This window comes from Theropithecus gelada, chromosome 11 (assembly GCF_003255815.1).
Source record: "Theropithecus gelada isolate Dixy chromosome 11, Tgel_1.0, whole genome shotgun sequence".
NCBI classification, from domain to species: domain Eukaryota; kingdom Metazoa; phylum Chordata; class Mammalia; order Primates; family Cercopithecidae; genus Theropithecus; species Theropithecus gelada.
In genome coordinates this window covers 7063953-7090360 of record NC_037679.1, presented here as the reverse complement: position 1 = coordinate 7090360, position 26408 = coordinate 7063953, and the positions used below count along the sequence as shown (strand labels likewise).

General features: G+C 54.1%; 2 protein-coding genes across 6 annotated transcripts in view; one reads left to right on the top strand and one right to left on the bottom strand.

Moving 5' to 3' along the window:
• The window catches only part of COL2A1 (collagen type II alpha 1 chain), a 31661-nt gene extending 14530 nt beyond the window's left edge, over nucleotides 1-17131 (top strand). For both annotated transcript variants that reach the window (XM_025402318.1, XM_025402317.1), the window contains 38 exons: nucleotides 354-398; nucleotides 882-935; nucleotides 2457-2555; nucleotides 2852-2896; nucleotides 2989-3087; nucleotides 3277-3330; nucleotides 3736-3843; nucleotides 4215-4268; nucleotides 4354-4452; nucleotides 4604-4657; nucleotides 5096-5194; nucleotides 5591-5644; nucleotides 6050-6103; nucleotides 6460-6513; nucleotides 6758-6811; nucleotides 7058-7102; nucleotides 7249-7347; nucleotides 7595-7702; nucleotides 8045-8098; nucleotides 8375-8428; nucleotides 8809-8862; nucleotides 9230-9283; nucleotides 9539-9646; nucleotides 10151-10204; nucleotides 10640-10693; nucleotides 11318-11479; nucleotides 11680-11787; nucleotides 11961-12068; nucleotides 12425-12478; nucleotides 12651-12758; nucleotides 12939-12992; nucleotides 13175-13282; nucleotides 13523-13576; nucleotides 14028-14135; nucleotides 14494-14782; nucleotides 15237-15424; nucleotides 15768-16010; nucleotides 16546-17131. In XM_025402318.1, coding sequence (XP_025258103.1) covers nucleotides 354-398; nucleotides 882-935; nucleotides 2457-2555; nucleotides 2852-2896; nucleotides 2989-3087; nucleotides 3277-3330; nucleotides 3736-3843; nucleotides 4215-4268; nucleotides 4354-4452; nucleotides 4604-4657; nucleotides 5096-5194; nucleotides 5591-5644; nucleotides 6050-6103; nucleotides 6460-6513; nucleotides 6758-6811; nucleotides 7058-7102; nucleotides 7249-7347; nucleotides 7595-7702; nucleotides 8045-8098; nucleotides 8375-8428; nucleotides 8809-8862; nucleotides 9230-9283; nucleotides 9539-9646; nucleotides 10151-10204; nucleotides 10640-10693; nucleotides 11318-11479; nucleotides 11680-11787; nucleotides 11961-12068; nucleotides 12425-12478; nucleotides 12651-12758; nucleotides 12939-12992; nucleotides 13175-13282; nucleotides 13523-13576; nucleotides 14028-14135; nucleotides 14494-14782; nucleotides 15237-15424; nucleotides 15768-16010; nucleotides 16546-16692 — 3441 coding nt within the window. In that variant the 3' untranslated portion in view covers nucleotides 16693-17131. The remainder of the gene's footprint in view (nucleotides 1-353; nucleotides 399-881; nucleotides 936-2456; nucleotides 2556-2851; nucleotides 2897-2988; nucleotides 3088-3276; nucleotides 3331-3735; nucleotides 3844-4214; nucleotides 4269-4353; nucleotides 4453-4603; nucleotides 4658-5095; nucleotides 5195-5590; nucleotides 5645-6049; nucleotides 6104-6459; nucleotides 6514-6757; nucleotides 6812-7057; nucleotides 7103-7248; nucleotides 7348-7594; nucleotides 7703-8044; nucleotides 8099-8374; nucleotides 8429-8808; nucleotides 8863-9229; nucleotides 9284-9538; nucleotides 9647-10150; nucleotides 10205-10639; nucleotides 10694-11317; nucleotides 11480-11679; nucleotides 11788-11960; nucleotides 12069-12424; nucleotides 12479-12650; nucleotides 12759-12938; nucleotides 12993-13174; nucleotides 13283-13522; nucleotides 13577-14027; nucleotides 14136-14493; nucleotides 14783-15236; nucleotides 15425-15767; nucleotides 16011-16545) is intronic.
• A 3710-nt stretch (nucleotides 17132-20841) lies between these two features.
• TMEM106C (transmembrane protein 106C) lies at nucleotides 20842-26188 on the bottom strand. 4 transcript variants are annotated; one of them, XM_025402013.1, is made up of 8 exons: nucleotides 26099-26188; nucleotides 25314-25525; nucleotides 24380-24443; nucleotides 23729-23888; nucleotides 23497-23637; nucleotides 22994-23043; nucleotides 22450-22503; nucleotides 20842-21580 (listed from the first exon to the last, which is right to left on the bottom strand). In XM_025402013.1, the coding sequence occupies exons 2-8, from the start codon at nucleotides 25495-25497 to the stop codon at nucleotides 21484-21486; spliced, it is 750 nt and encodes a 249-aa protein (XP_025257798.1). In that variant the 5' UTR covers nucleotides 25498-25525; nucleotides 26099-26188; the 3' UTR covers nucleotides 20842-21483. The 4 variants fall into 4 exon arrangements, with proteins under 4 accessions (XP_025257798.1, XP_025257800.1, XP_025257799.1 ...); XM_025402015.1 differs by having other exon boundaries at nucleotides 23554-23637; XM_025402014.1 differs by having other exon boundaries at nucleotides 26029-26185.
• Between the last annotated feature and the right edge of the window lie 220 nt (nucleotides 26189-26408).

Below are 26408 nucleotides of genomic sequence, written 5' to 3'. Positions count from 1 at the left end.
CCAGGTGTGGTGACACATGCCTGTAATCCCAGTTACTCAGGAGGCAGAAGAATCGCTTGAACTTGGGAGGTGGAGGTTGTAGTTAGCCGAGACCGCACCACTGCACTCCAGCCTGGCATCAGAGCCAGGCTTTGTCTCAAAAAAAAAAAAAAGATTAGAAGAAACCCACTACTACCCTCTGGTCACCCACTCACACAGACACCAAAGCTGAAGCCCACACCTCACCATCCTTGTGCTCAGCCCTCGGACACCCCAGGCACAGTGTCTCCTTCGTTTTCTATAAGGGTGGGCTAGAAGCAGGGACGGACAGGGCCTGTGGGTACCTCTCATGGTCACTTCCTTCTTGCTCACAGGGTGCCCGAGGCAACGATGGTCAGCCAGGCCCCGCAGGGCCTCCGGTAAGTTCATTTTATCCTCAGCAGGTCATTGTTGTTGCTGTGCTCTAAGTCCTATTAAGCAGCCCGGTGAAGTCTGCAGGGTTTATTGGGTGCAACCACAGCAGCACTCAGATGTCTACTGGAAAGGAGGAAGAAAGAGAAGTCGTTTTTAAATATCACTTGAGCATGTTGATAACAAGCTTTGAAGCATGGGCTCATTTTCCTCAGCCATCCTTTCAGCAGTCTTTTTAGAGGAGGAAGGTCAATGGAGATTCTTGCTTCTCACTACAGATGTAGTCAGAAACTTGCTTTGCCTTCTGAAGCCAGGCAAAGGTTTCTGGGGACGCTGGCAATGGGGACAATTTTCATCCAAGGCTTTTTAGCCACAATGGATATGGAGTGAAATCAGTATAGAGGAGGGAAGGAGTGTGAGGTGTGGGGGTGGCTCGCTTTGGAGGTCAGAACTGGCATTTACCTCTCTTCTCATCCGCCTACTCTCTCCAGGGTCCTGTCGGTCCTGCTGGTGGTCCTGGCTTCCCTGGTGCTCCTGGAGCCAAGGTACATGCCCTGTTGTCCAGTCTGGAATTTCTGGATGCCGAGAAGCTGTCCTTTCCCTGTAACCCTTGCTCATTGCTCCCTCAACAACCACCTGCTCCCGTCTGAGAAGTAGCTCCTCACCACCCCACCCACTGCCCCCCTCCATCTAGGCAAGGCAAAAAGCCAGACACTCGTAGCCTCACCTGGAGGGAAAGTAAGACAGAAGATAAAATGTGGGAGATCCAGTTACAACTTTGGAGTGGGGAGAGGTGGACAGAGAAGAAGATGGGGATACACCAGAGGCCTGGCAGGGGCAGAAGGCCAGGAGTGGCAGCAAAGGGAGGCAAACCTAGGGGAGACCCAACAGCTGAGCAAGCTCGGGGCCCTGACGGGCACTGGAGGGAACTGGACAGGGAAGAGGGCACAGGCAGGGAGCCTCTGCTGCCCTCCAGGTTTCTGCTTCATTTGGGGTGCCTGGCTCTTCCAAGCCATGTTAATGGAGATCTCTGGAGGATTACTAGAGGCCAGTGGGAGGCCAGCCAGTTCAGGGCCAGGCCCCGCAGCCCAGGAGGGATTCCAGCGTGAACGTCCCTGGGAATGAATAAGGAGCCTCCATGTGTCACTGGCATCAGGTTGCTTTTCCCCTCCTGGGGGTTTCCATGGCAACCAGACAGTGTCTGAGGTCCCGGGAGCCGGGTAAAGGAGACCCATTGTGAAGAGGGACAGCGGAAGGTGAGGGGGGCTGACCTTTGGAAAATAATAATTACCGAAGTGAAGCAGGAATGTTCTGAGAAGAAACCTGAGGAGGCTCTGCCCTCTCTCCAGGTCGGCAGCCCTCCCCAAGGACTCTGCCATCTCGAGTGGGTTGTAATTTTTAGGAAAAAATGAAAGTAAAAGCACAAGCCATTTTGGGGGGAGGGGGCTTGCCAGAGGCCCCCCCTAAGGGGAATTGGGCTGCATTGAGAGCAAGGAGGGGCAGAGTCCCCATGTGCTTTTGTCTTGGATTTCTGGCTTACTGAGAACAGACTGGGGCCAGGGCCGGGGTGTCACTCTTCACCCGTCAGCCAGATGGGAGTGAGGTGGTGCTCTGAGCCCGGATGTTCAGAGACTTAGAAGGGACCTCAGTTCCTCAATAAAATAGAAAAACAGGAGGTGGTAGGAGAGAGCGGTGTCCATCCATCATCCCAGGGTGCCAAGATGGCAGGGTCCCCAGCCCACGCTTTTCTGATGGTGTCGATGGAACCGTGGGTTGTCCGTTGCTGTAGTACGTAGCTGTGCCGTGGCGTGTGGAGGCTTACTGTGTAGAGAGGAGGTGAGCAGTAGAGGAGGCAGGTGTGGGAAGTCATCAAGTCATTAGCTCAGTCAGGCAGGGACAGAAATGGCGGCGTGACCTGTGTGTGAATGCGCATGTTCAGGTGCGGGCTTGGGTGCATGTGCATAATCCAGGGCTGTGCTCACAGCTGGCCCTGAGCTGTTGTTGCCCGCCCACTAGAGGTCTGTGTCCCCTCTCTTCTTCATTTCATCCTTCCTATCTCTTCCCAGGGTGAAGCCGGCCCCACTGGTGCCCGTGGTCCTGAAGGTGCTCAAGGTCCTCGTGGTGAACCTGGTACTCCTGGGTCCCCTGGGCCTGCTGGTGCCTCTGTAAGTGCAGCTTCTCTTTGGCCTGGGGGGTCTGGGGTCTGTGGCCTTGGAATTCTTGACTCTGTACTTTGCTCTGACGGCCGTGGGCTCCAATCACCAAACCTTCATTCTGGCCCAATGCCTGTCCCCATCTCTAGATGTATCCCCTTCTATCCCATCTTCCCCTTGAAACACATGGTGGGAATGTCCCTGAAATGGACAGCACCTATGCCAGGTCCCTGGATCTGGACCCTGGAGGGCTGGAGGTGGTTGGGGTTCATTCTTTGCTGCTTATTTGACAATGTCTCCTTTCTCAGGGTAACCCTGGAACAGATGGAATTCCTGGAGCCAAAGGATCTGCTGTGAGTGTTGCCCCTGGACTTTGCTCCCCCAAGCGAGCCTGGTCCTGCCTCTCCCCTCTCCTGACACCCTTCCCTTCTGCTCATGCTGACAGGGTGCTCCTGGCATTGCTGGTGCTCCTGGCTTCCCTGGGCCACGGGGACCTCCTGGCCCTCAAGGTGCAACTGGTCCTCTGGGCCCGAAAGGTCAGACGGTAAGAGCCCAAAGTGACCCCCAAGTCCCATTGACATCTCTGGAGTCAAACCCCATCACCCCTCTTTCCCACGCTCTCCTGCCCTGGCCTCACAGCGGCCTCCATCCGAGGGCATCGTGAACAGGGGTTCTGGGGTGGGGCAGGCTCCCTGGAGAGAATCTGGTGTTAGGACCTGCCTCTCTTTTCAAGGGTGAACCTGGTATTGCTGGCTTCAAAGGTGAACAAGGCCCCAAGGGAGAACCTGTGAGTATCTGCCCCCAAGCCCTTGTCTTTTCTACTGCTGTTCTATGGGTCACAGGCCTCCTCACCTCCTCCCCACTGCCCCACTGGCCCACCGCCTACCTCCTCCGGGGCTCTATCCCCCAGTCTGGGTCCTTTCAGATTATGCCTGGAGGAGACTTAACAGGGCTGAGAAGGCCCAGATACAGCTTCAGCTCCCATCCTTGGCTTGGCCAGTGTGAACAGTTGGATCTTTACGCCCTCTCATTTCCCTCTGCTCTGCCACGGCTGGTCCTTTATGGCCTCTCATCCTCAAGCCCCCCCTGCCCTGAAACAGTTGCCAAGGCTACTTCCTCCATACTCTGAGTCGAGGCTTGCTCCAGGCCCAGGTGAAGGCTCACTCTGTTTCTCTTTTTTGGTGGTCCTCAGGGCCCCGCTGGCCCCCAGGGAGCCCCTGGACCCGCTGGTGAAGAAGGCAAGAGAGGTGCCCGTGGAGAGCCTGGTGGTGTTGGGCCCATCGGTCCCCCTGGAGAAAGAGTAAGTGAATGAGGAGGCTCTATCCCACGGGGGCTGTGATCTCGAGAGGGAAGTGGAGTCCTTGTGGTCCGTGTTCTGGTCGGAGCCCATGACTTTTCCGCATGTCATCCTCCTCTTTCTCCATCCACACCATGGGGAGAGGGAGTCTGACCCTGAGTTGTGCCCCCTACCACCAGGCTGACATGAAACAGTCTGAAGTCCTTCCCAGGAAGTGGGGACAGGCTCCAGAAGTTAACCTCTGAGAATCCTGCAGACCACAGTTACTGCTCCCCAGAAATTGGGATTGGTGGGTTAGTGGGATGGACCCGCTGGAGCCTGGCTGGGTTAGGGGCCATTCTCATTCACCGCTTCTCCTCCCTGTGGCTCCTTAGGGTGCTCCTGGCAACCGCGGTTTCCCAGGTCAAGATGGTCTGGCAGGTCCCAAGGTGAGTGGGGGAAGAGGGGCTGGGGTCCCTCTCTGCATCGCTGGTCACATGGTATCCCACTGACTCCCTGTGTACCCTTGTGTAGGGAGCTCCTGGAGAGCGAGGGCCCAGTGGTCTTGCTGGTCCCAAGGGAGCCAATGGTGACCCTGGCCGTCCTGGAGAACCTGGACTTCCTGGAGCCCGGGTAAGTAGCAGAGCCGCTGTTGCCCTTGGCTTCAGACTGTGGGCAGACCCTCAGGCCCTTCCTGGCTGGCTCCCTCCAGCCCTGCACTGCCAGGATTGGGAGGTCCTGGGGCCGGCTCCTGACCCCACCCTCTTCTCTCTCCTGAACAAAGGGTCTCACTGGCCGCCCTGGTGATGCTGGTCCTCAAGGCAAAGTTGGCCCTTCTGTAAGTCTATCCTCTGAGGGCTGCTGGAGGGTGGGGGGATCTCCCTGGGGAGGCAAGAGAAAAGAGAGATGGAGTTTGGGTTGGGGAGGCCTGGAGTACTGTGAATTTTGAGAATTGCAGTGGGGGTAGATGGTAGGCACTGGGGCCAGATGTAGCCCGTGCAGTAGCCGTGAGCTCTGAAAATGCCACTCCATTATGCATTTGGGGCTTATCCTTGGAGGAATGATGACATTGTGTGTGCACTTTCTTGGGCAGCTTTCTAAGCTCAGCGGTGTCTTGCTGTAGATGGGCCCATGAGTGTGGTGTGGTCAATCCTAGATACTGAGCATGTGTGACTGGTGCCTAGTTCTAGGTCTACCATGTAGGCCCTTAGTGGATGTTAGATGGATGGATGTAGTCAGAGTGTCTATGTTATGAGAATGGTGTTCTCTCTTTCAGGGAGCCCCTGGTGAAGATGGTCGTCCTGGACCTCCAGGTCCTCAGGGGGCTCGCGGGCAGCCTGGTGTCATGGGTTTCCCTGGCCCCAAAGGTGCCAATGTAAGTAATAATTTGCTCTTCCATTTCCTTCCATGTGGTGCTACCTAGCTCCCTGCCCTCTTGGGGAAAGGGCTGGGTCCTGAGTAGAGTTTAGCCAGGGACAGTGATGAGTGGGGCTCCTGTGCCATGGGTGGCAGTGGGGGTCTGCATGTGATCTGGGGAAAATCCACAGCCCCAGAGAGCGTCGGGGCATTGCAGCCATACATTGTTCCATGTGGCAGTGCCCAGCAGGCTGGCTGCCATTATGGCCCCTGAACAGAAGAGAAGGGCTGGTAATTTGCTTTATCTCGGCTGTCCATCAGGATGTGGCCCCAAGCCTCAGTCCCTGCAGCCCGCTCTGCCCCTAACTCCCTACCAAACCATCTGCCCCATGGCCCTGCCCTCTCTTTCCTCTAGGGCGAGCCTGGCAAAGCTGGTGAGAAGGGACTGCCTGGTGCTCCTGGTCTGAGAGTAAGTATCCTTCCCCATTGCCCATGGTTTGCTGTTGGCTGGGCATTTGCAGGGAGGACAGGGGAATGGCATCCCCATGGCATGGTGCTGGGACCCCTTGGTATTGAGTGTTGATCCCTGCGGCTGAGCCCCATGTTGGCTGGGCCCTTTGGGTGTCTACACAGGGAGACTTCTGGTTGCCATTGGTCAGCAGGCCAGGGAGCTGGGGAAGGCTTCCATGCTGAAAACAGCTAAGAAAAGATGGGGCTTGGGAAGGAAGGGAGGGAAAGGTGTGGAAATGGGGTTCAGCTGGGGTATCGTGGAGGTCTGGAAACTGTGGGCCAGAAGTACCTTTGCCCAGTCCTAGGGGGACTTCAAGAGGGAAAAAAAGCGTGTCACTACATTGTCTTTTTCTCTTCCCTCTAGGGTCTTCCTGGCAAAGATGGTGAGACAGGTGCTGCAGGACCCCCTGGCCCTGCTGTAAGTACCTTCCTAGCCTCCCCGGGTGACCCTGGGGGCAGGGGCTGGGAGGGGTGGGGGTGGGAGACCACAGATCCATCCAATAATGGAGCTGACGGATGTGGATGTGGGCTAAGCTGGTACACCAGACTCACTCTGAGCTGAGGCAAGGTGTCCCAGGAGGCTGTGTGGACCCGCGTTGGTGGAGAGGAGTGTGGGTGGCTAATGGGAGTGCAGGGAGGCATGCACGTACTGTCTGAGCAGCGCAGGAAGACGCCTGTCCTGCCCACCCTGCTGACCTCCCCTGGGCCCTGCTAGCTGTGGCTCTCAGGGTCTCTGGAACACTGGCTCAGCTCACCTTTTCTTTTCCTCTGCAGGGACCTGCTGGTGAACGAGGCGAGCAGGGTGCTCCTGGGCCATCTGGGTTCCAGGTAGGTGGCTGGACCAGGCTCTCTGTCTAGTTCTTTGCCATACCAAGGGCTTCCTGGGACAGCAGCAGGCACCATCGCTGGAGGGCCCACGCCTCTTGCAGGGTGCCAAGCATTGAACCTTCCCTGCACCCCTGGCTCTCATTGCTGTTGCCTCCTTCCTTTGGGTCTACCATATACTGTGCCTCCCTGGGGGCCAGGGCAGCAAACTCACTCCTTTGATAACGCTTGTCACTTTGGCTTCTAGGGACTTCCTGGCCCTCCCGGTCCACCAGGTGAAGGTGGAAAACCAGGTGACCAGGTGAGTATGGGGCTCTTTGGACCTGCAACCTGTTTAGATGGGAAGGTCGTTTCTGATGCTGGGAGGCAAGGGCAAGAGGGCATGAGGAGCCCTGTGAGGCCTGGGAATGTCCTGGACCCACATCCCAGCCTCTACAGATGACACAGTCCCCCACGGGAGGAGTGATGTTCAGCCCCACCGTGGAGGACTGTTCAGGGGTCTGTGACATGAAGACTTCACTCTCACGCATCTTTCTTTATTCTCCAGGGTGTTCCCGGTGAAGCTGGAGCCCCTGGCCTCGTGGGTCCCAGGGTGAGTGTCCTGTTGGCCGCTGCAGGCGGCCTCCTTGGGCCTGCCCTGGGTTCTAGGCTCCTGCTCCTTTCCCCACCTCCCTGCTTCTCCCTGGGCCTTCTCCCCCATTGCTCTGGGTTGATCACTTCTTGGTGTCTCTGCCGCAGGGTGAACGAGGTTTCCCAGGTGAACGTGGCTCTCCCGGTTCCCAAGGCCTCCAAGGTGCCCGTGGCCTCCCCGGCACTCCTGGCACTGATGGTCCCAAAGTAAGTGAGGCTGTGTCCTGTAGGGGTCTTCTCGGCAGCCTGGGAGTCCCACTGAGCAGGGAGAAGGGGAGCGGGCTCAGGAGGAAGGAAGAATAGAAGTGGGGGGCGGAAGATGGAGCTGGAAAGGAGGTATACACGGGAGGAAGGGAAGGAAGAGGGGTTTGGGGCCCTGGTTACCCAGGCTCCGCAAACAGGGGTCCAAGGGGAGGTGCTGTCCACTACAGACTCCTTCTTACCTCCATCCCAGGGTGCATCTGGCCCAGCAGGCCCCCCTGGGGCTCAGGGCCCTCCAGGTCTTCAGGGAATGCCCGGCGAGAGGGGAGCAGCTGGTATCGCTGGGCCCAAGGGTGACAGGGTAAGTACTGGGGTTACGGCCTCTCACCAAAGATGTGGCTTTGCCACATTCCTGCCCCTTGTGATTGCTTCCATTCCCTCGTGGCACCTGGTGATGAGGGTTTCTGTTAGCCCTTCTTGAGGAGCTTAAAGACTCCTTTCCAAAGCTCCCTGCCTTTTAGTGACATCCTCTCCCCTTGTTCCTTCATCTTGCCCCTGCTGCTGCTGACCCACCCTGAGACCACAGCAAATCCCTCTTGGGCAGGGACTGGGCCCTCCCTAGCACCCCAGCCTGGGTGGGACTGAGCCAGCCACAGGGGTCCTGGGGTGCCCGGCTGAGGTGGCTGGTTTTCTCTTCCCCCAGGGTGATGTTGGTGAGAAAGGCCCTGAGGGAGCCCCTGGAAAGGATGGTGGACGAGTAAGTGAATGCGGGTTGCCGGACTGCCGGGCATTGGGATCCCAGCCCTGCACCCAGGAGAGCTGGGAAGGGGGCTGGGCAGTCTGCCAGTGGGGTCCCTGGTCCTGTTCTGTGGGGGCTGGGCAACTGCAGGGACTTCTCTGTTAAACTGGGGCCAGAGGGTAAGGGGGAGCTCTGGAGGCGGTGGGAGGGCACACCAAGGTCCTCTTGGTGTGGAGTCCCATGTGCTCGGCTGGCTCAGCCTGCCTCCCTCACCTCTACCTGCCCTCCCCGCAGGGCCTGACAGGTCCCATTGGCCCCCCTGGCCCAGCTGGTGCTAACGGCGAGAAGGTGAGTCCTGGCTCCTTTCCTCTCCACGCCTTGCCTCCCTGTCATGCCTCCTTCTTATCTCCTGCCAAAGGCTGTTCTGTCTTGTCCTCAATCACCAGTCACCTTCCTGCCCGCCGGGGCTGTGAGGGTGAAGAGGGGGTCCTCTCAGAAGTGAAGCCACTGGCAGTGTTCCCTGTCGGGTGGGACAGCTGGGCTGGGGGTAAAGGTGCATTCAGCAGAGGCCGAGAGGGTGCGCGTGTGGGCTGCACAGTAACACAGGCTGTGCCAGGGGGACCTGGAGCCCCCTCCCCATGAGCAAGGCCCCCCAAATGCACTTTGCCCTCTCCCACTCGACTCTCCACCTTCTCACCCCTGGTTCTTCCTCCCCTCCCTGCCCTTAGGGAGAAGTTGGACCTCCTGGTCCTGCAGGAAGTGCTGGTGCTCGTGGCGCTCCGGTGAGTGCCCCTCTGAGCCTGGCTCTGCCCTCGGCCCTCAGGAGCCAGAGAGCCAGGGAGCCAGTGTGGGCCTTCGTGTTGCCTGGTGGCCCTGCATGGTGCCAGGCACTGGCTCCCTCCCTGCCCGCTGGGTCTAGGGAGGGAGGAGAGATGGGAAGGGAAGGGGGAGGGCACGTCACTCCCATGATGTGCTCAGGTTGAGGGCTTTTGGGTTAACAGAGCCTCAGCCTGCGTTTAGGACTAAGGCTGCTTTCAGTTGCCCGTCTCTGGGGAACAGGAGGCTGGGCAGGGCCCAAGGGGCTCTCGGAGGGGAGAAGCAGGTCAGGCAGCGGGGCCTGACCTCTCGCCATGCCCCCTTCTCTCACAGGGTGAACGTGGAGAGACTGGGCCCCCTGGACCAGCAGGATTTGCTGGGCCTCCCGTGAGTATCTCTCTCCATCTGCCTGGCTCCCTCCACTCAGGCCAGCTCCACATCCAGCACCCTCGGGCATCAGAGCTTGTCGGGGAGGGAAATGGAGGCTCCTCTCCTCTCCTTTGCTGCCTCCATACCAAGAGAACCATCGTGTCCAGGCCAGGGTGGACACACATGCAGATACTCAGAGTCTCCCGCTCCTCTGGAAGAGCTCCAGGGCTCTGGCCTGCCCCTCACTCGCCCGCCTCCTCCCTCCCATTATAGGGTGCTGATGGCCAGCCTGGGGCCAAGGGTGAGCAAGGAGAGGCCGGCCAGAAAGGCGACGCTGGTGCCCCTGGTCCTCAGGGCCCCTCTGGAGCACCTGGGCCTCAGGTGGGTAACGCTGCACTCCCCAAAGAATTGTTCCCTCAAGGAAGGGCTCCTGGGGTGCAGATGCGGAGGCCCCAGCAGGCTGTACACAGAGGCTGGTTCACAGGCCTGGGAGCACCCCCATGTCGGTAGAAGGAGCTTTCATGGTCCCCATGTGGCGTGTGGGCTGTGTGGGTGGGGTGGAGGGACTGACAGAGTACAGGCTGGCCACCGACCGCCATAACCAAGCTGCTGGTCTCCTGGAGAGGAGGGAGCGGTGGCGGGAAGAGCTTCCCGGGAGGCCAGACCCCAGACCAGTTCCGTGGTTGCCTGATGGGCTTCTACTAGAACACAAGTCTCCTGCGGCAGAGAGGACAGGCTTGCCTGGGGCAGCCTCTTCAGGCTGGGTTTTTAGTGCCAAGAAAGCTGCATCTTTGAAAACCTCAAGGGTCCATTGTTGGGGCTCAGACAGAAGCCCACCGACCTCCCCGGGCACTGGGCCTCACTGTCTCCCTCTTTCCTTCCCAGGGTCCTACTGGAGTGACTGGTCCTAAAGGAGCCCGAGGTGCCCAAGGCCCCCCGGTGAGTGAGGCCTCTCACAACCCACCCTGTACCTCACAAAGAGGGCCTGGCCCCAGAGGCTCCCATGGCAGGGGGTGTTCTGGGATGCCCCCCACTCTTTTCCCAGCCCTGCGTTGGCCCCCAGCCTAAGGCCACCCACAGCCAGGTGGCAGAGAGGGCGCCTGAGTGCACAGTGGTCCCAGATTCCCCAGCTCGAGGCTTGCCCCTTGGTCAGCTCTCTGAAGTGCTGACTGCAGAAGTCGGAGGCAGGGGAACAGCCTGTGCCTGCTTCTGTGGCCAGACCCGGGGGCCCTTTCTCCCTCCCTGGCTCCCCCTTGCTGCTTTGCAGCCCCTCACCCTTTCCACACCAGGCTCTGAGACCACACCCCACGCCCATTTGAATCTCGAACCTCCTGAGGGCTTGAGGTTCTCAGGGACTCTCCTCTCCCCACACAGGGAGCCACCGGATTCCCTGGAGCTGCTGGCCGCGTTGGACCCCCAGGCTCCAATGTAAGTGATTCTCCTGGCATGAGAGGCACAGGCGGCATGGAATAGCCTGGCCAGCACCCAACAGGGTCTGGATTGCTCCAGGTGACTGCCCTGCTGGCTCGGTGGGCAGGACAGGGCTGCCACGATTACCTTCATCCTAGACAGATGTTTCTTCAGCATGTTCTGTGCACCTGCCCGTGTGCTTTAAAGCAAGTCCACATGTCCTGGGTCGCTCTCAGGGAGTTTACATGGAGGGAGTAGGGGTGATGAACTCACTGAGTTCACCAGCGCCATAGGCAGAGGGAGTGAATGCTGGGGTCAAGCTCAGGGGTCAGAGGGGCAGAGGTGGAGCAGCTCCTGAGGAAGAGGGATTGAGGACAAAGGGAGGAGGAAGGAGGGATTCCAAGTAGATGGGAGAAAGCAAAGCGAGCAGGAGCTGGAGAAGCCAGAGTGGCTTCCCAGAGCTGTCTTACATGGTGAGAAGGTTGCAGAGGTAGATTGGGGTGGGGGTTAATTTGCCCTTAGTGTGGGGAGGTAGAGAAGCCCCCAGAGAGGAAACTGCTGTCGATGAGGCCATAGTGACTTTGGCAGCCTGGATGAGGAAGGGTGAGATGAGCCCTCACTTCCCGCATTTTCTCCTTCTAGGGCAACCCTGGACCCCCTGGTCCCCCTGGTCCTTCTGGAAAAGATGGTCCAAAAGGTGCTCGAGGAGACAGCGGCCCCCCTGGCCGAGCTGGTGACCCTGGCCTCCAAGGTCCTGCTGGCCCCCCTGGCGAGAAAGGAGAGCCTGGAGATGATGGTCCCTCTGTAAGTCCCTTACCAGGCCCATGCCAAGGTCCCTGGGAGCAGGGTCGTGAGTGGCTTCTGAGCTCACAGAGCATGGGGTGGGAGGGAGCAGGGGCCGTGGGGATGCCAGGGAGCGGGGCTGCACAGACAGAGCTATGCTAAGAAGGCGGAAGAGGCTGGGCTACTCTGTCAGTTCTCATCTCCTGCCTCTCCTCTCTCAGGGTGCCGATGGTCCACCAGGTCCCCAGGGTCTGGCGGGTCAGAGAGGCATCGTCGGTCTGCCTGGGCAGCGTGGTGAGAGAGGATTCCCAGGCTTGCCTGGCCCATCGGTGAGTGTGGGGTGTCCCTCCCTCCATCCAAGCTGGGCCCTGCCTGCCAAAGCTTCGGCCTCCCTCAGCACCCTCAGGACTGTCCCTTGTCTGCCCTCTCCCTGAAGGGTCAGTGGGCCCTGGGCAGGGGTGCTTACCATGCGCACTCATCGTCCTTGTCTCTGTCCCTCCAGGGTGAGCCCGGCAAGCAGGGCGCTCCTGGAGCATCTGGAGACAGAGGTCCTCCTGGCCCCGTGGGTCCTCCTGGCCTGACCGGTCCTGCAGGTGAACCTGGACGAGAGGTGAGCAGTGGGACCCCCTGGGGTGGCTCTGATTGGAGAGAGGGGCCCTGTGAGTCTCTGTGCTGGGCCAGCCAGAGCAAGTCCCAGGCAGGGCACTGGAGAAGCAGGTGGCAGCGTCAGCTGACAGGCCTGAGAGCCTAGGTGCAATGGGAAGGTTGTGGGGGAGAGAGACGGGCATAGAGACCAAGAGCTGCTTCCAGAAGGAGGAGGAAAACTCAGTGAGGAAGCTTTGGCTTCAAAGTGTGAGTGAGTTAGGCAAAAGAGGAGAGGCCTGGGCTTCTGAGGGGGGCTGGGGGAGCAGAGGTGGAGACGGGCAGGAAGCAGCTCTAAACGCATTCTTGTTTCCCTTTGTCCAGGGAAGCCCCGGCGCTGATGGCCCCCCTGGCAGAGATGGCGCAGCTGGAGTCAAGGTGAGTGTCTGGTGTCTGTGTATGCAGTGGGATGGGGAGGACATTGCCTCGGGCCTGACAGGTCAGCTGGGGGTGGCTGGTTGGAACCAGTCTCATCTCAGCCTAGAAGGACCTTCTGTTCCTGTCTCTTCTGGAACATTCTTCTCTGAGCCTGAGACCTCTCTCCTGACAGGGTGATCGTGGTGAGACTGGTGCTGTGGGAGCTCCTGGATCCCCTGGGCCCCCTGGCTCTCCTGGCCCCGCTGGTCCAACTGGCAAGCAGGGAGACAGAGGAGAAGCTGTAAGTATCCTGAATTCAGTTAAAAGCCACCTTCCCCTGAGCGGTGGGGCTGAGGCAGTCCCCAGGTTTAGGCGGTCTCTGGACTACAGAGCGGTGGCCTCAGTGCCCAGCCCGGGGCAGATGCAGAGGAGGCCCTCACCTGTCTTGGCTTTTCTCTGACGCTGCGCTTACTCTCCTCAGGGTGCACAAGGCCCCATGGGACCCTCAGGACCAGCTGGAGCCCGGGGAATCCAGGTAAGTATCCAAGTGTCCTGCACTGAGTCCCCACCAGGGGTAGGCCTGGAGGGCAACCGGCCTCCAGGTGGTTCCTGGACCTCTAGCCCTGTGGTTCCGGGGATTCCTCAGCTTGAGTGGGACAGGAGGGGGCTCCTGTCCTGGCCCTGACCCGACTCAATCTGTGTCTATCTTGTTCTCAGGGTCCTCAAGGCCCCCGAGGTGACAAAGGAGAGGCTGGAGAGCCTGGCGAGAGAGGCCTGAAGGGACACCGTGGCTTCACTGGTCTGCAGGGTCTGCCCGGCCCTCCTGTGAGTGTCACTGCCTGCGTGGGACTTCCCGAGGCCTCCTGCCACTCAGAGCCCACTTGAGCTCCCTGTGCTGCCAGGACAGCTTGGGATCACCCTAAGCAGTTTCTAGGACTTCCTCAGGGCTGGAGGGAGGAGGAAGTGGAAAAGGAATGGGGCTGGGACATAAAGCTGCTCCCCCAGCTCCCAGGATATAGATATGTCTGTGCTGACCGCGGCCTTTTGCCTCTTCCTTCTACACAGGGTCCTTCTGGAGACCAAGGTGCTTCTGGTCCTGCTGGTCCTTCTGGCCCTAGAGTAAGTGACTTGGAGTTGGAAGATGGAGGGGGCCCTTCAGAGGGTGCGGGCCTGTGTTCCCATGAGGAGGGAAATGCTGCTGCTTCTGGGGAAGCTGTGGGCTCAGGGGTCCTCACTCAAAAGTGGGGGCAGGACTGGCACATGTGCCTATGGCCAGAAAAGCACTTGAGGCCACAGTGGCTGCAAGACAAACACGAAGCAGCTCTTGCTGCCAGACAGACCCCTGGTAACAGCATTTTACAAAGAGGAGCTTAGGAGGGTAGGCAGGCCATGGAGCTATCCTGCTGGTTCTTGGCCAAATAGAGACCAACTTAGGTTTCCATGACTGAGCATGCGAAGAACGGGGGGTGGAGTGGCTGGTGCTATCAGGACAGCCACCTACCCAGGCCCGGCGACTCCCCAGCCTTCCCTGTGGTGACCACTCTTTCGTCACGACTGCTCTCTCTTGCAGGGTCCTCCTGGCCCTGTCGGTCCCTCTGGCAAAGATGGTGCTAATGGAATCCCTGGCCCCATTGGGCCTCCTGGTCCCCGTGGACGATCAGGCGAAACCGGCCCTGCTGTAAGTGTCCTGACTCCTTCCCTGCTGTCGAGGTGTCTCCAGCATCCGGGAGGCTTGAGCTCTTTTTTCCTCAGGGCCTCTTTTAGGGCATCAACCTGCAGTTAACAGTGATGGCACCCTTTATCCTGAGGTCTCCTCAGAGGTTCACAGGGCCCATGATCAGTGCTGGGAAACTGAAGAGAAGGGTTAAGGAAGAAATAGGCATGGTGCTGTGGTTTCCTTGGTCCTGGCCTGCTACACCTCTGCCCCACCCATGGGACTGGGAAGAGGGATACTCTAGTACATTCTAGCAAATGGGGATGGACACGGAGGGGCACTTTCCCACAATCGTGGCTGATCTCTCTGTTTCCTGCTGCAGGGTCCTCCTGGAAATCCTGGACCCCCTGGTCCTCCAGGTCCCCCTGGCCCTGGCATCGACATGTCCGCCTTTGCTGGCCTAGGCCAGAGAGAGAAGGGCCCCGACCCCCTGCAGTACATGCGGGCTGACCAGGCAGCCGGTGGCCTGAGACAGCATGATGCCGAGGTGGATGCCACACTCAAGTCCCTCAACAACCAGATTGAGAGCATCCGCAGCCCCGAGGGCTCCCGCAAGAACCCTGCACGCACCTGCAGAGACCTGAAACTCTGCCATCCTGAGTGGAAGAGTGGTAAGCTTGGAGGACAGGATCCCCCGCCCTGGGAAGCAGGGAGTCAGCCCTCAGGCACAGCAGCAAGGGAGGAGATGCCCCCTACTACAGGGCAGAGCTGGGCCTGGAAGGTTCTGCCAGAGGGTTCCTCTCTCATTTTATAGCAGAGAAGCTGCAGCCCTGGCACCTGTCCTGCCATGGCTACTTGGCTAAGGTGACCTCAGGGTGGACTCCATCCACCAGCCGGGCACTGCTCCTGCCCTCTTTGCATGTGTCCTTCCTTAGAGCTGGACTTAGCTCATGCAGATCTCCCTGCCCCTGCATCCTTCCAGGTTCCCCTCCTTTCAGGCCACGTGTGAACCTCATTCCTTGTCCCTGTAGGCCTTTCTGTCCCTTTCAGTCAGGCCTGGCCCTCTCAAGCTTTTGTGTCTGTGCCTGTCTGAGCCCCCATGGGTGCTGCCTCTTCCCCCTGCAGGAGACTACTGGATTGACCCCAACCAAGGCTGCACCTTGGACGCCATGAAGGTTTTCTGCAACATGGAGACTGGTGAGACTTGCGTCTACCCCAACCCAGCAAACGTTCCCAAGAAGAATTGGTGGAGCAGCAAGAGCAAGGAGAAGAAACATATCTGGTTTGGAGAAACCATCAATGGTGGCTTCCACGTGAGTACCTGGGTGCCCTAGATGATGAGCAGAGATGGCTCCTCACACTCTTTCTTTTATTTCTCTCTGGAAGCTTTTAGCACTTTCCCCATATTTTCCTCCAGTTTTCTGTTGGGCTTGAGAGGAGGGAAAGAGGAGGAAGAGTATTTTTTTCCCACGTGGAGGTGGGAAAAGAGGTCCTCTGAGCTTGCTCCACTCCTGGAAGCAAAAATATCCAACTAGCTCCCTGCTGCCCCAGCACCCTTGAGGTCCTTGAACCATGAACTCTTGGCAGCCCCTACAGTCCCTGGTCCCATTGAATGCCAGCTCCCAGGCCTCACACTGCTGCTGTCTGCCCCAACAGTTCAGCTATGGAGATGACAACCTGGCTCCCAACACTGCCAACGTCCAGATGACCTTCCTACGCCTGCTTTCTACGGAAGGCTCCCAGAACATCACCTACCACTGCAAGAATAGCATTGCCTACCTGGACGAAGCAGCTGGCAACCTCAAGAAGGCCCTGCTCATCCAGGGCTCCAACGACGTGGAGATCCGGGCAGAGGGCAATAGCAGGTTCACGTACACTGCCCTGAAGGATGACTGCACGGTGAGTGGGGCTGCCAGAGAGAAGAGCTGCCTGTGCCTGAGCTGCCTGGAGCAGGGCTGAGGGTTGGCCCGCAGCAGCTGTCAGGTCCTAAAAGTGACAGGATCATAAGAGGCATGAGTTTGAGGGTCATGTAGAGAAGATAGGCTGAGTGACAGGTGAGGGAGAGGCACATATCATTCATCTTCTCCATTCCCCTGACTCAGGGGAATAAAACCCTACCTGGAACCCAATGACTGTTATAGAAGTGTTCTTACAATGTGTACAGGGTGAAGAAGAGGTCACAGGTTGCGAGCTCACTGTAGGGAGTGGGGAAGGACGGGAAGGGCAGAGTGGAGGAGGGCCCTGCTGCTAAGGATAGGAGTTGAAGTGGAGAGGCCTTTGGCAAGCCAAGAAGAGGTCTCAGGAGCCCCCTCAGTGTGGTTCAACCTTGTAGGCTCTGATGTTCGCCAGTTTGTTCAGTTTTGGGCTCCTGGGCAGCTGGAACTGGGTAGCAAGGCATCTACTGAACAGAGCCTCCTCCTTTTTTCTCCCCTAGAAACACACCGGTAAGTGGGGCAAGACTGTCATCGAGTACCGGTCACAGAAGACCTCACGCCTCCCCATCATTGACATTGCACCCATGGACATAGGAGGGCCCGAGCAGGAATTCGGTGTGGACATAGGGCCGGTCTGCTTCTTGTAAAAACCTGAACCCAGAAACAACACAATCCGTTGCAAACCCAAAGGACCCAAGTACTTTCCAATCCCAGTCACTCTAGGACTCTGCACTGAATGGCTGACCTGACCTGATGTCCATTCATCCCACCCTCTCACAGTTCGGACTTTCTCCCCTCTCTTTCTGAGAGACCTGAACTGGGCAGACTGCAAAATAAAATCTTGGTGTTCTATTTATTTATTGTCTTCCTGTAAGACCTTCGGGTCAAGGCAGAGGCAGGAAACTAACTGGTGTGAGTCAAATGCCCCCTGAGTGACTGCCCCCAGCCCAGGCCAGAAGACCCCCCTTCAGGTGCCGGGCGCAGGAACTGTGTGTGTCCTACACAATGGTGCTATTCTGTGTCAAACACCTCTGTATTTTTTAAAACATCAATTGATATTAAAAATGAAAAGATTATTGGAAAGTACCTATTGACTTGTGGTTTGTTCTTTAGTTTCTTTTCCATTAATTCTCCATTCTGTAGGCGTGCCCAAATAGCAGTCCTAAGGACTTCTTCTGTTGATTTTTCAACGAAGAGTAAGGACACTGAAGCCACACTGCTGGGGTTAGCAGCCTCACACAAACATGAACTTGCCTCTCTGGTAAACCTTGGCACTATGTGGAGCCCACTGTTGAACAGGACCAGAGACCAAAATTTGGGAAGGGAGGTATGCCAGAGGAATGGCATTGCTCTTGAAGGTAAACACTGAACACAGCTCTATGACACATGAGTGCCCTGCCAGCTTAGGGCGTAAGACCACATGTGGGCTGCATCCTGCTGGATCAGAGACGTGGGAGATACTCCCTCGAGAAAGGGAGAAGATAGGGGAGTTAATCCTGCAGGGGCCCATGGTTAAGTGCACACAATCAATCTAAGTGATCTATTTATGTCCCCCTATAAGACGTTTGGTTGTAGGTTAAGGAGAGGTGGAAATGTGACCTGCCCCACCCATATTCCTCTTTCCTGTCCCCACCCCTCTAGCCCCCATTCTTCACTCCCTGGGCCTGCACTTAAAAGTTTCCATATACTCTGAACACCAGTCTTAAGAATGGACTGCTTCCCATTTCTTCCTACTCTTGGGTGTCCCTTGCCTTTCAATGACCTGGACAGGTGGCAACAATAAGCAAGTTGTCCCCTTCTCCAGTAGAGGGCCACAGTGACGGGAATGCATGAAGTGGGCGAGACACTCCAAATCAACCAGAGGGCAGTAGTATTTTGTGAAGTAAATTTCCAGATATTTGGCACAGCTGATAAAACAGAGAGCTACCCCTTTCTCTGTCCCCTTCTCCCATCCCTGCCCCTGCTTCCTCCACGTTAAGGTTGACAGCTTTTCTATTAAATAGTAAAATTAAATAAGACACTTGTGCTGGATTTGTATGTATTAATGCTCAATTTATGATATAAATTATCACCAGATAATTATAATGTATACCCACATATTATTATATAATATATAGAATATACCTATATATTATTATATAATATATACCTAGGTTTATATATGTATGTATATACACATACATACATATACATCTACAATAATAATATATACCCCGTCAGAGCTAGTTCATGACAAAGGAGTAAAATGAAAACACGATAATTGAAAACACATAATTAGAAGAGCTATCTCATAAGTTAACCTTCTACCTACCAAGAGCGCTACTGAGGGTCGGAAGAGAGGTGACATATATGAGTTCCTAGCTGGAGCTAGAGTGTTGAGCTCTGCTCCAACCTGTCAAACTCCAGAGCCTACTTACTCTTAATTAAGTAGTTCAGTAGATTGTCACCATCAGCTTAGACCTCTGCAAGGTAAGTCCCAGGATCAAGGTGATTCCTTGCAGTTCACCTGCTTCTTGAGTGCCTAGTCAAACCTAGAATAGCAGCTGCTCCCTAGGTAACTGCCGCATGAAGCAGAAGGAAGAGCCCAGGGTGGTGCACAGAAAGCTCTACCTCTGCCTGCACTAGGGTCAGGAGGAAATCGCCACCCTGGCTGGCAGGGCTGTGCTCCCTGTGCTGCTTCCTTGTCTTCCCTTGGCCCAGAGGGGAAGGTGAGAATAACCAGGATCGCTACTAACTTCTGTGATCCCTGATGCCCCCAGAAAGGAGATAGTCTCACTGGTCAGAATAACCTGTCGGATAAATTCCCGACCCCAGCAGGACTCAGGATAAATTCCACTCAGCAGGACTGAGTGGAAAGACCCAGCTTGCTGATTTTAAGGGGCTGGGCCAGGCTTTCCCTCTCTTGAGCCTCCTCATCTCCATGGAAGTGTCTGGCATCAAAGGCTTTGGACTAGGAGTTGGCAGTCTCAGCTCCAGCTAAGACTTACTTCCAAACCCCTTGGATACTGTACAAATCACAGAACTTCTGAAGTGGGTTCCCTTCTAAACAACTGAAAGAACACAGAATCTTAAAGGAGTGCTAACCAGGTAATATTTTATTTATCAAGGCAAAGAATAAGGATTATTTTGTCCAGAGAAAATACCTGGGACCCTATTGATTCATGTAGTGCTTTAAACAAATAGGCTGATTCTTTTAATAATTCCTTTCACACTTTGGGCTTGAATCCCTGAGAGTTGACCCAGAGATCGTGGAGGTCCTGCATTGAGGTACCTAGGGTTGCAGAATAGTTGGTGGAGATAAACTGTGGCCTATATAAGGCCTGGTGAGCATAAAAGATGTGTGATGGTGTTTTAAACTCTAGCTATGACTCTGGACAAAATGCATTAGAAATTGCAATCCTAGGTACTCAATAAATACTTTCTCAAATGAGTAAATAAATGAATGGACATCTCTGTATGCAGCAACTCTTCAACCAGGTGATACGGGATAAGTAGTTCGAGATAAGAAAGAGGTCACAGTACAGATAAGTATAGTTTCTGGCCAAGCCAGAAATTACAGAGAAGAGATAGCTAGCAAAGCCTCTCTCCAAGAAACACACTCTGAAAACTTCAATCCATCGGGAACACCATGATGATGACAATGATACCAAAGCCAGCCACTTCCTCTTTCTATCTGGGGGTGCTGAGAGAATATTCCAGGCATTTGTTCAAGAATTGACAGACACTACAATAAAGCTATGCAGAGCATCCCAAAGTGCAGTCTGAGATGCTAATAATGTAAACAGATACGGAAACTGATAGTATTATAACATCGGATTTATTGCTATATGTTTTAAAAAGGTAAACGCTCTCATTCTAAAATAATAACTGGATTTTAAGATAATATCAAAAGCAAGAAATGTTACTAAGGCATATGGTCACAAAAGAAAAATGTTTCAAAACTGAAGTACCAGTATGAGTATCTTTTTCAAAATTCCATGAAAAATCTGTTACATAGGCTATTTGGAAAACAGGAAAACTAAAGAGCAAATGTAGCAATGTGAACATCTTCATGTGTTTAGGGCATGTTTTGATTAGGGCAACATTCTCAGAAATGGTGCACATTTGCTTCTGTGTAAGTGGTGATATCCCATCATCAATCCACATCAGTCATCACTGTCACGTACACGTGTCACTACATGATCCAGGGCAACACCGAAACTTAACCCTCAGCCTCTGGGTTCCTCCGTTACGGTCGAAGTCAGCCCAACAGTCATGAAATTTAGCCTTAGTTTGAAGATTCAACACTATACAGATCATTACGCAAATACTGAAAACCAAGCTATGGGAACGGAGACAAAAACTAATATACAACCCCAGCCACCATCTGTTGTTGTTAGGGTTTCCTGAGGTCCCAGTGCTATGGGAAGAGCTAACTTCTGACACCTGACTACTCAAGCTTCTTAACTAGATTCTCTGTCATCCTGGGGCTGTAGCCTAACCTTAGGTGGCAGAGCAGGTGGAGATGACCCAAGAAACTTACAATCTCAAACCAGGATGTCTTATTCAAGACTGAATTCCAACCTCCAGGGGGCACTGAGTGCTCTGTCCTGGAAGGGAACAGGGTAGCCCCATGCCGCAAGAGGCAGATGGAGGAAAATGAGGCTGCTTGCTGTGACAGGAACTCATGGGAATGGGAGTACAATCGGTACAATCTCTTTCCTCCCATTCCATCCTGACCCACTTGGCAGGGAACTATTCTACGGTTCCCCCAGAGATCCCTACAAAGACACCCAGGCAATCAGAGGAGACACAGATGAATCAAAAGCAGGGTTTATTTTTCTATCAATCCCCAATCCATGTTCCAGCCAATGGATGAAGGATGAATCAAGCCCCACGTAGACTCTTGGTAAAAACAATTCTAACATTCTAAAAAAAAAGCCAACACACTTTTTTCTTTCTTTTTGAAAAGCTCCCAGGCCTTTGGGAACAGCTGAAACAAATTCACATCCTGAATAGGTCTGTTTTCTCTTAGGTATTCGGATGGTCCCTCTCTGCTGCCACTTCTGCACAGATGAGGCACTGATAATGGCCTGCAGCTCACTCACAGTCCTAGCTCCACGTCACCCCATGGTTTGATAACCTAGAACCACGTTATGATTTCCATTTATAATGCCCTAAGAACAGCTGAAAAGATCTGTATTAAATTCTGAAAACCTTTATTGAGTGCCAACTATTTGCTGGGCACAGGCTAGGCACTGGGCAGTGATTCTGCTGGTTCTGAGAAACATAAGTGGTACCATAGGGAGGTGTCTCCTCCTAAGTGGCAGGAGGATGTTTGCTGGGAGTTAATTCCTCCTCTGATTACACCACATGCGGGTAGGTACAGAACTCAGGCCTTGGGAACAGATGCTGTGCTCTCTTCTACAGGTGCTATGTGGAAGAACCAATAACAGTTGTTAACTAGCTGTGGAATTTCCTCCACAATCCACATAGTGATGTGTCTCCAAGGAGCTCTGGGTCATGAGGCCAATGTATGAAATCTTCACTGAAGTTCTAGGGAAAAGAAAACCAAGAAGAATTAATTATGTTTGGGGGATGCAATAAGCCATAAAAATGTCCCAGGAAATTTTTTGCAAGTTCAGGCAACAATACCCAGGGGCCCCAGGCACACACCCTCATGGTTATGTAACCAGGAGGCCAGAAAATCTTTCCACATTCACAGAGATACTGTGCCAGGAGGTGGCCTTCTAAACAAGGGTTCTCAACTGGGAATGATTTTACTCCACAGGAGACTTCTGGCAATGCCTGAAGACATTCTGGGTTGTTACAACTAAGGGATGGAGGGTTTACTACTGGGATCTAGTGGGTAGAGGCCACGAATACTGTTAAACATCCTACAATGCACAGAACAGCCTCCTACAACAAAGGGCTGGCCCAAAGTGCTCATAGTGCCAAGGCCGAGAAACTCTGCTCTAACCCTCATATTTCACGCCTGCAGCAGAGTCTTGTCACTGGCAAATTTAACAGCCATGGTTCCAGAAACAACCCTAAAGGTCCATGACATGTGGTAACCTGTGTGGCTAGAGAGGAAGTCTGGTCAAATGCTCAGTACTTAACATCTTGAGAAAGCTTTTCTGTTCATGACTGTCTCATCTGGATTCTGAGGGGATCATGTGTTTAGTTAAACTAGACCCATTTTATGGAGAAAAGGTTTGACTGCTCAGGGTGACTGGTGATTTGTGAAGGGCATGTGGACACCACATCTAGAGAACACCACGGGTCTACTGTATCTGTGCCTGTGAGGCACTGGGTGTCCCCTCGGGCTAGGTATCTCTGCCCTGTGGCCACACAGGGGCCTCCTGAGCAAAGGTGGTGGGCTCACACGGCCGCACAGGCCGTCAGGATAGGGAAGAGAGACGCACCGCATGAAGATCACTATGTTGTGCACCAGGATATCAGGTACCGTGCAGAAGAAGCTACCAAACAGCAAATATGGAAATAGTCAGTGTTTTTTGTTTGTTTGTTTGTTTGTTTTAAAAAGCTTCAGCAGAAGAGTGCAGAGTTACACTGTCCTGTTTGGGGTGAACCCCCGCCCCCTTCCGACCTCAGTGCTGCCAAGGCTCGTCAGCTCTCAGTCCCTGCCACTGTCGTTTTCATCCTCCCACAGCATCATACCACTTTCTGTTTTTTCAAACGCATCATATAAGTGCTGGCGCTTGGAACCTTAGTGGCTTAACGTTCTCTTTTAGAAGTTCCAGTACTTCCGTCACATATCAAATAATACATTCTTCAAATATATGCATAATAATAATACATTCTTCAAATAAATCTCAATACATCCAAAGCCAGGGAACCTATAGGCCAAAAGCTGAGACCTAAGGCAGGACCAGGCCCCAATCAATGAAGTATGACTTTGAATCCCTTTCCTCCAGTAGAGAGCACACACATAGAGAACAGTGTCCTTACTACACATAGGAAAATGGTCCTCCCATCTCGGCCTTCCCGGTAAAATTCACCTGAAAATAAGATACCAGAGTTGGTCTGTGGTCAAGCAGGCTTGACACAGAACAGTGTTATTAGCAATCCAAAGACCTTGGGTCATTTTTCCATCACATACAAAATACTTCCCTGAGATTGTCCCTAATACAGTCTATGAGCCTCTAATAGATACTGCCAACCTCTTCCCTTTTGAGAGGCCAATGGACCTCAGGCTATAACACTGCTGCTTCTTAATTTGTAGCAAATCTTTTTCTCTTACAAATTATTCTGCTCCCCAGATGCTTAAATGCTAGCTGGTTTTTTTTTTCACAATTACTTATAATTACAGGGCCCATCAGGTTTTCCTCACCACCAGTTCCTACAAGTAGAAATGAGAAGACAAAAAGGAAAGTGACACAGCTATGGCATTCCTGCAGCCCCCTACTCTTCTCTCAGGCCTGTGGGGCAAGGTTCCTAAAAGAACAGCATACCAGTTGCTCACTCCGAGGTGGAATAAGGGAGACGTTAGTAGTCACATATGTACCGACCACTGTGTTCATGTACTGAATCTGGCTGGACAAGCTGGTCACTGCCACCGGGTAGAAGTTCGAGTTCCTGATTTTCAGGGTGGCCTACATCAGGGCAAGTCAGGAAACAAGTGTAAGTGTCCCGGGTCCCAGCCTGGCAGGTGCATAACCCAGAGAATGAGACCCTAAGGCTTACCATGATGGTGAGAATTACAAGGGAGTCTTGCTTATTAAATGTGACTTTCACCACTTTGATGCCGTCATCATCCACAAGGACTGAATGCGGAAACAGGAAGAAAACCACCAAACCAGATGCCAGGAGACAAAGCAGGATGGACAGGAGGACATATTGCTTACTGCAAATAACACAGCACATGACCGACCCAGGCATTCAGATATCAAGGTTCAGTGTGTCAAGATTAAACACAAAACCAGGAAAGAGAAGGGAGTGAAAGGGAAGTTCCAAGAGCCAGGAACCATAAACCAGTCAAGAAGCAGTGAAGCAGGAGAAACCTTTTAAAACTCCTTTGAACACTGTTTGCACTCTGGGAAGAAAAGCTGAAGAAAGGAGCTATGTGGACAGAGACAGTCCCACACCTCCCAGAACACCCCACTTTCCCAATTTCTTCTAATTCCATTCCTTGACCTTCAAAGCATTTCCAGCTTCAAGTTTCTTTCCCCAGACTGTGATGGGGGAAGAGATATCCTGCTTAGGCAAACAGTTACAAGGAAAATGGGGAACTTATAAGAACGTATGTACTTTTCAAAGAATTAACTGGCATTCATACATACAGAAAGAGATTAGGGACAGAAGTAGGTATTAACAGGTAAGAGGCAGGTAACTCACGTTCGCTGAGGGCGCAATCTCTGATCACTGTGTGGGATCAAAGCCACCAACTCATTTACTTGCTCTAGAAAAGAGCCAAACAATTATTTTGTAAATCCCATGTGTTGGCAGTACTTTCCCTCATGTCTCACTTGAGCCTGCCACAACAAATATTCTTCTGGAATGAGACGTTTTTAAAAATACTAGTGAAATTCACGTGTTGGGTCTAATGAACAAGAAACAAGAAAGTGCCACAAATTATAAAACATCTATCAATGCTGCTAGCGTAGTGACGTGGAAGTTGAAAAACCTGGGATCCTGTTCTGGCTTTACTACACGGGTTTGGTAGAGTCGTTGAATCTCTCAAGGCCATGGTTTCCTCGCCTTTCATATGGAAGCTTTGGAGTAAATTCTTTGTAAGGTTCTAACCAGCTCTAAATTTCCGTGACTCTCCAGCTAAACTGTTAAAGATTTTCTGAGGGCCAACTTGTTAATAGTAATAGATGATCCTGTACCAAGGTTGAGTGTTTGTCTCTCTCTCCTGACCTGATATATTTTTCTGACCTTAGGCTGTTAAGGATTAGCTGTCCATTTCCTTGAAAAGCAGCTTCCAAGATGGTTTCCCTGCAAAGCTGTCCCAATACTTGTGAGTGACAGTGATAAAGAAATGCGCCTGTCAACTAACCCCACAACATAGAGCAAACTGAATATTCCAAACCTCAGGAAAAGAACAAGAGTGGAGGTGAAGAAAAGAAGAAAGGGTTGGAAAAATAAGGAGAGGAAGAGAAGTTGTGGAACTGCCCAAGTGTATTAAGTCAGTTGAACTGGCTCCTGTCCAGGGCACTGTCTCTGACTGTTATGGTATTACTGCCTAGAAGAAAAGTTGTCTGGGCAGACAGGAGAACTCCAAAGGTACCTTGGGATTCTCATCAGGGAATCATCCCTCCGTGATCACCTGTTGGAATGTAGCCTGTCCCCTGGCACGTGAGACAGGTGATGCTATCTCTCCCGGTGAATTCCACATATGGGAACTGAGCAATGGCTTCTTCCTGCTCTCGTTCAGCCAGCAAACCGTCCCTGTCATCTTCTTGCTTTCGCCTGCAGGAGGGGCGAGCAGCAGCTGAATGCTGAGACCCCATGGCCGTGATATGCCACCGGTGTCATGTCCTAAGATGAAAAGAGGGAGTGCATGTTAGCGGCCCCAGTGAATCACGACAGAAATCGCTTGTTTCTATAAGAAAACTGAAAACGCAGAAATAACAAGTTGCCGCCCTGAGTGTGGTCCCAACACCTGTACGATTTCCATCGGGACCCCCATTTTGTAGTACTGCTCCCCACTCCGCTCTTACCCGCCACACACAGCCGGTGGGGGTGGGGAGGGGGAACGGGACCTGCCTTTCGCGCACCTGCCTCGATCCTCACCGCCCTGGGACTTGGGGCACCCCCACTCCCACCTGGTTCAGCCTTGCCCCTTCCTCTTCACTATTTGTAAGCTCTGTGCCCTCCTCGAGCAACAAACAAGCACCAAATTGATAACGGGCCTTAACGATTCCCATTCCTCTCCACCCCCCAGCCCCGGGAGGCGGGCTCAGGTCACGCCCCCTGGCAAAAAGCGATGCTCTGAGCCCACCAAAGTGGCCCAGGCAGGAGCGAACGCCAGCGTCCCAGACCTGGAGGGCACGAACTCCCAGCAGCTCCTCTCCGCCGCTCCCCCGACCACCTGCCAGCTTGAGGACTTACCAGCCTCTTCGGTCGGCGGAGCGGCACGCACTCAGCGCGCAGGCGCCAAATACCAGGCCCGCCCGGGGGACGCCAGAGCGCGCTCGCGCTTGCGCTTTTCGCGGCTCCGGAGGCCTTCCCGTCAATGTCGCCGCTGTTTTGCTCCCACGGTTCCGGGAGAGGGCGGCAGAGAGCGCCGGGGAGCCGCGAGCCTGGCTGTCCGGCCAGGGTCGTCTGCGGAGTCCGGAGGATGCTCTCCTGTTCGCTAGATAGGCTGGGAAAGGCTCCAGTCAAGTTTCCCGAGCAAAACACTTCTCTGCTGCGAGAGGAG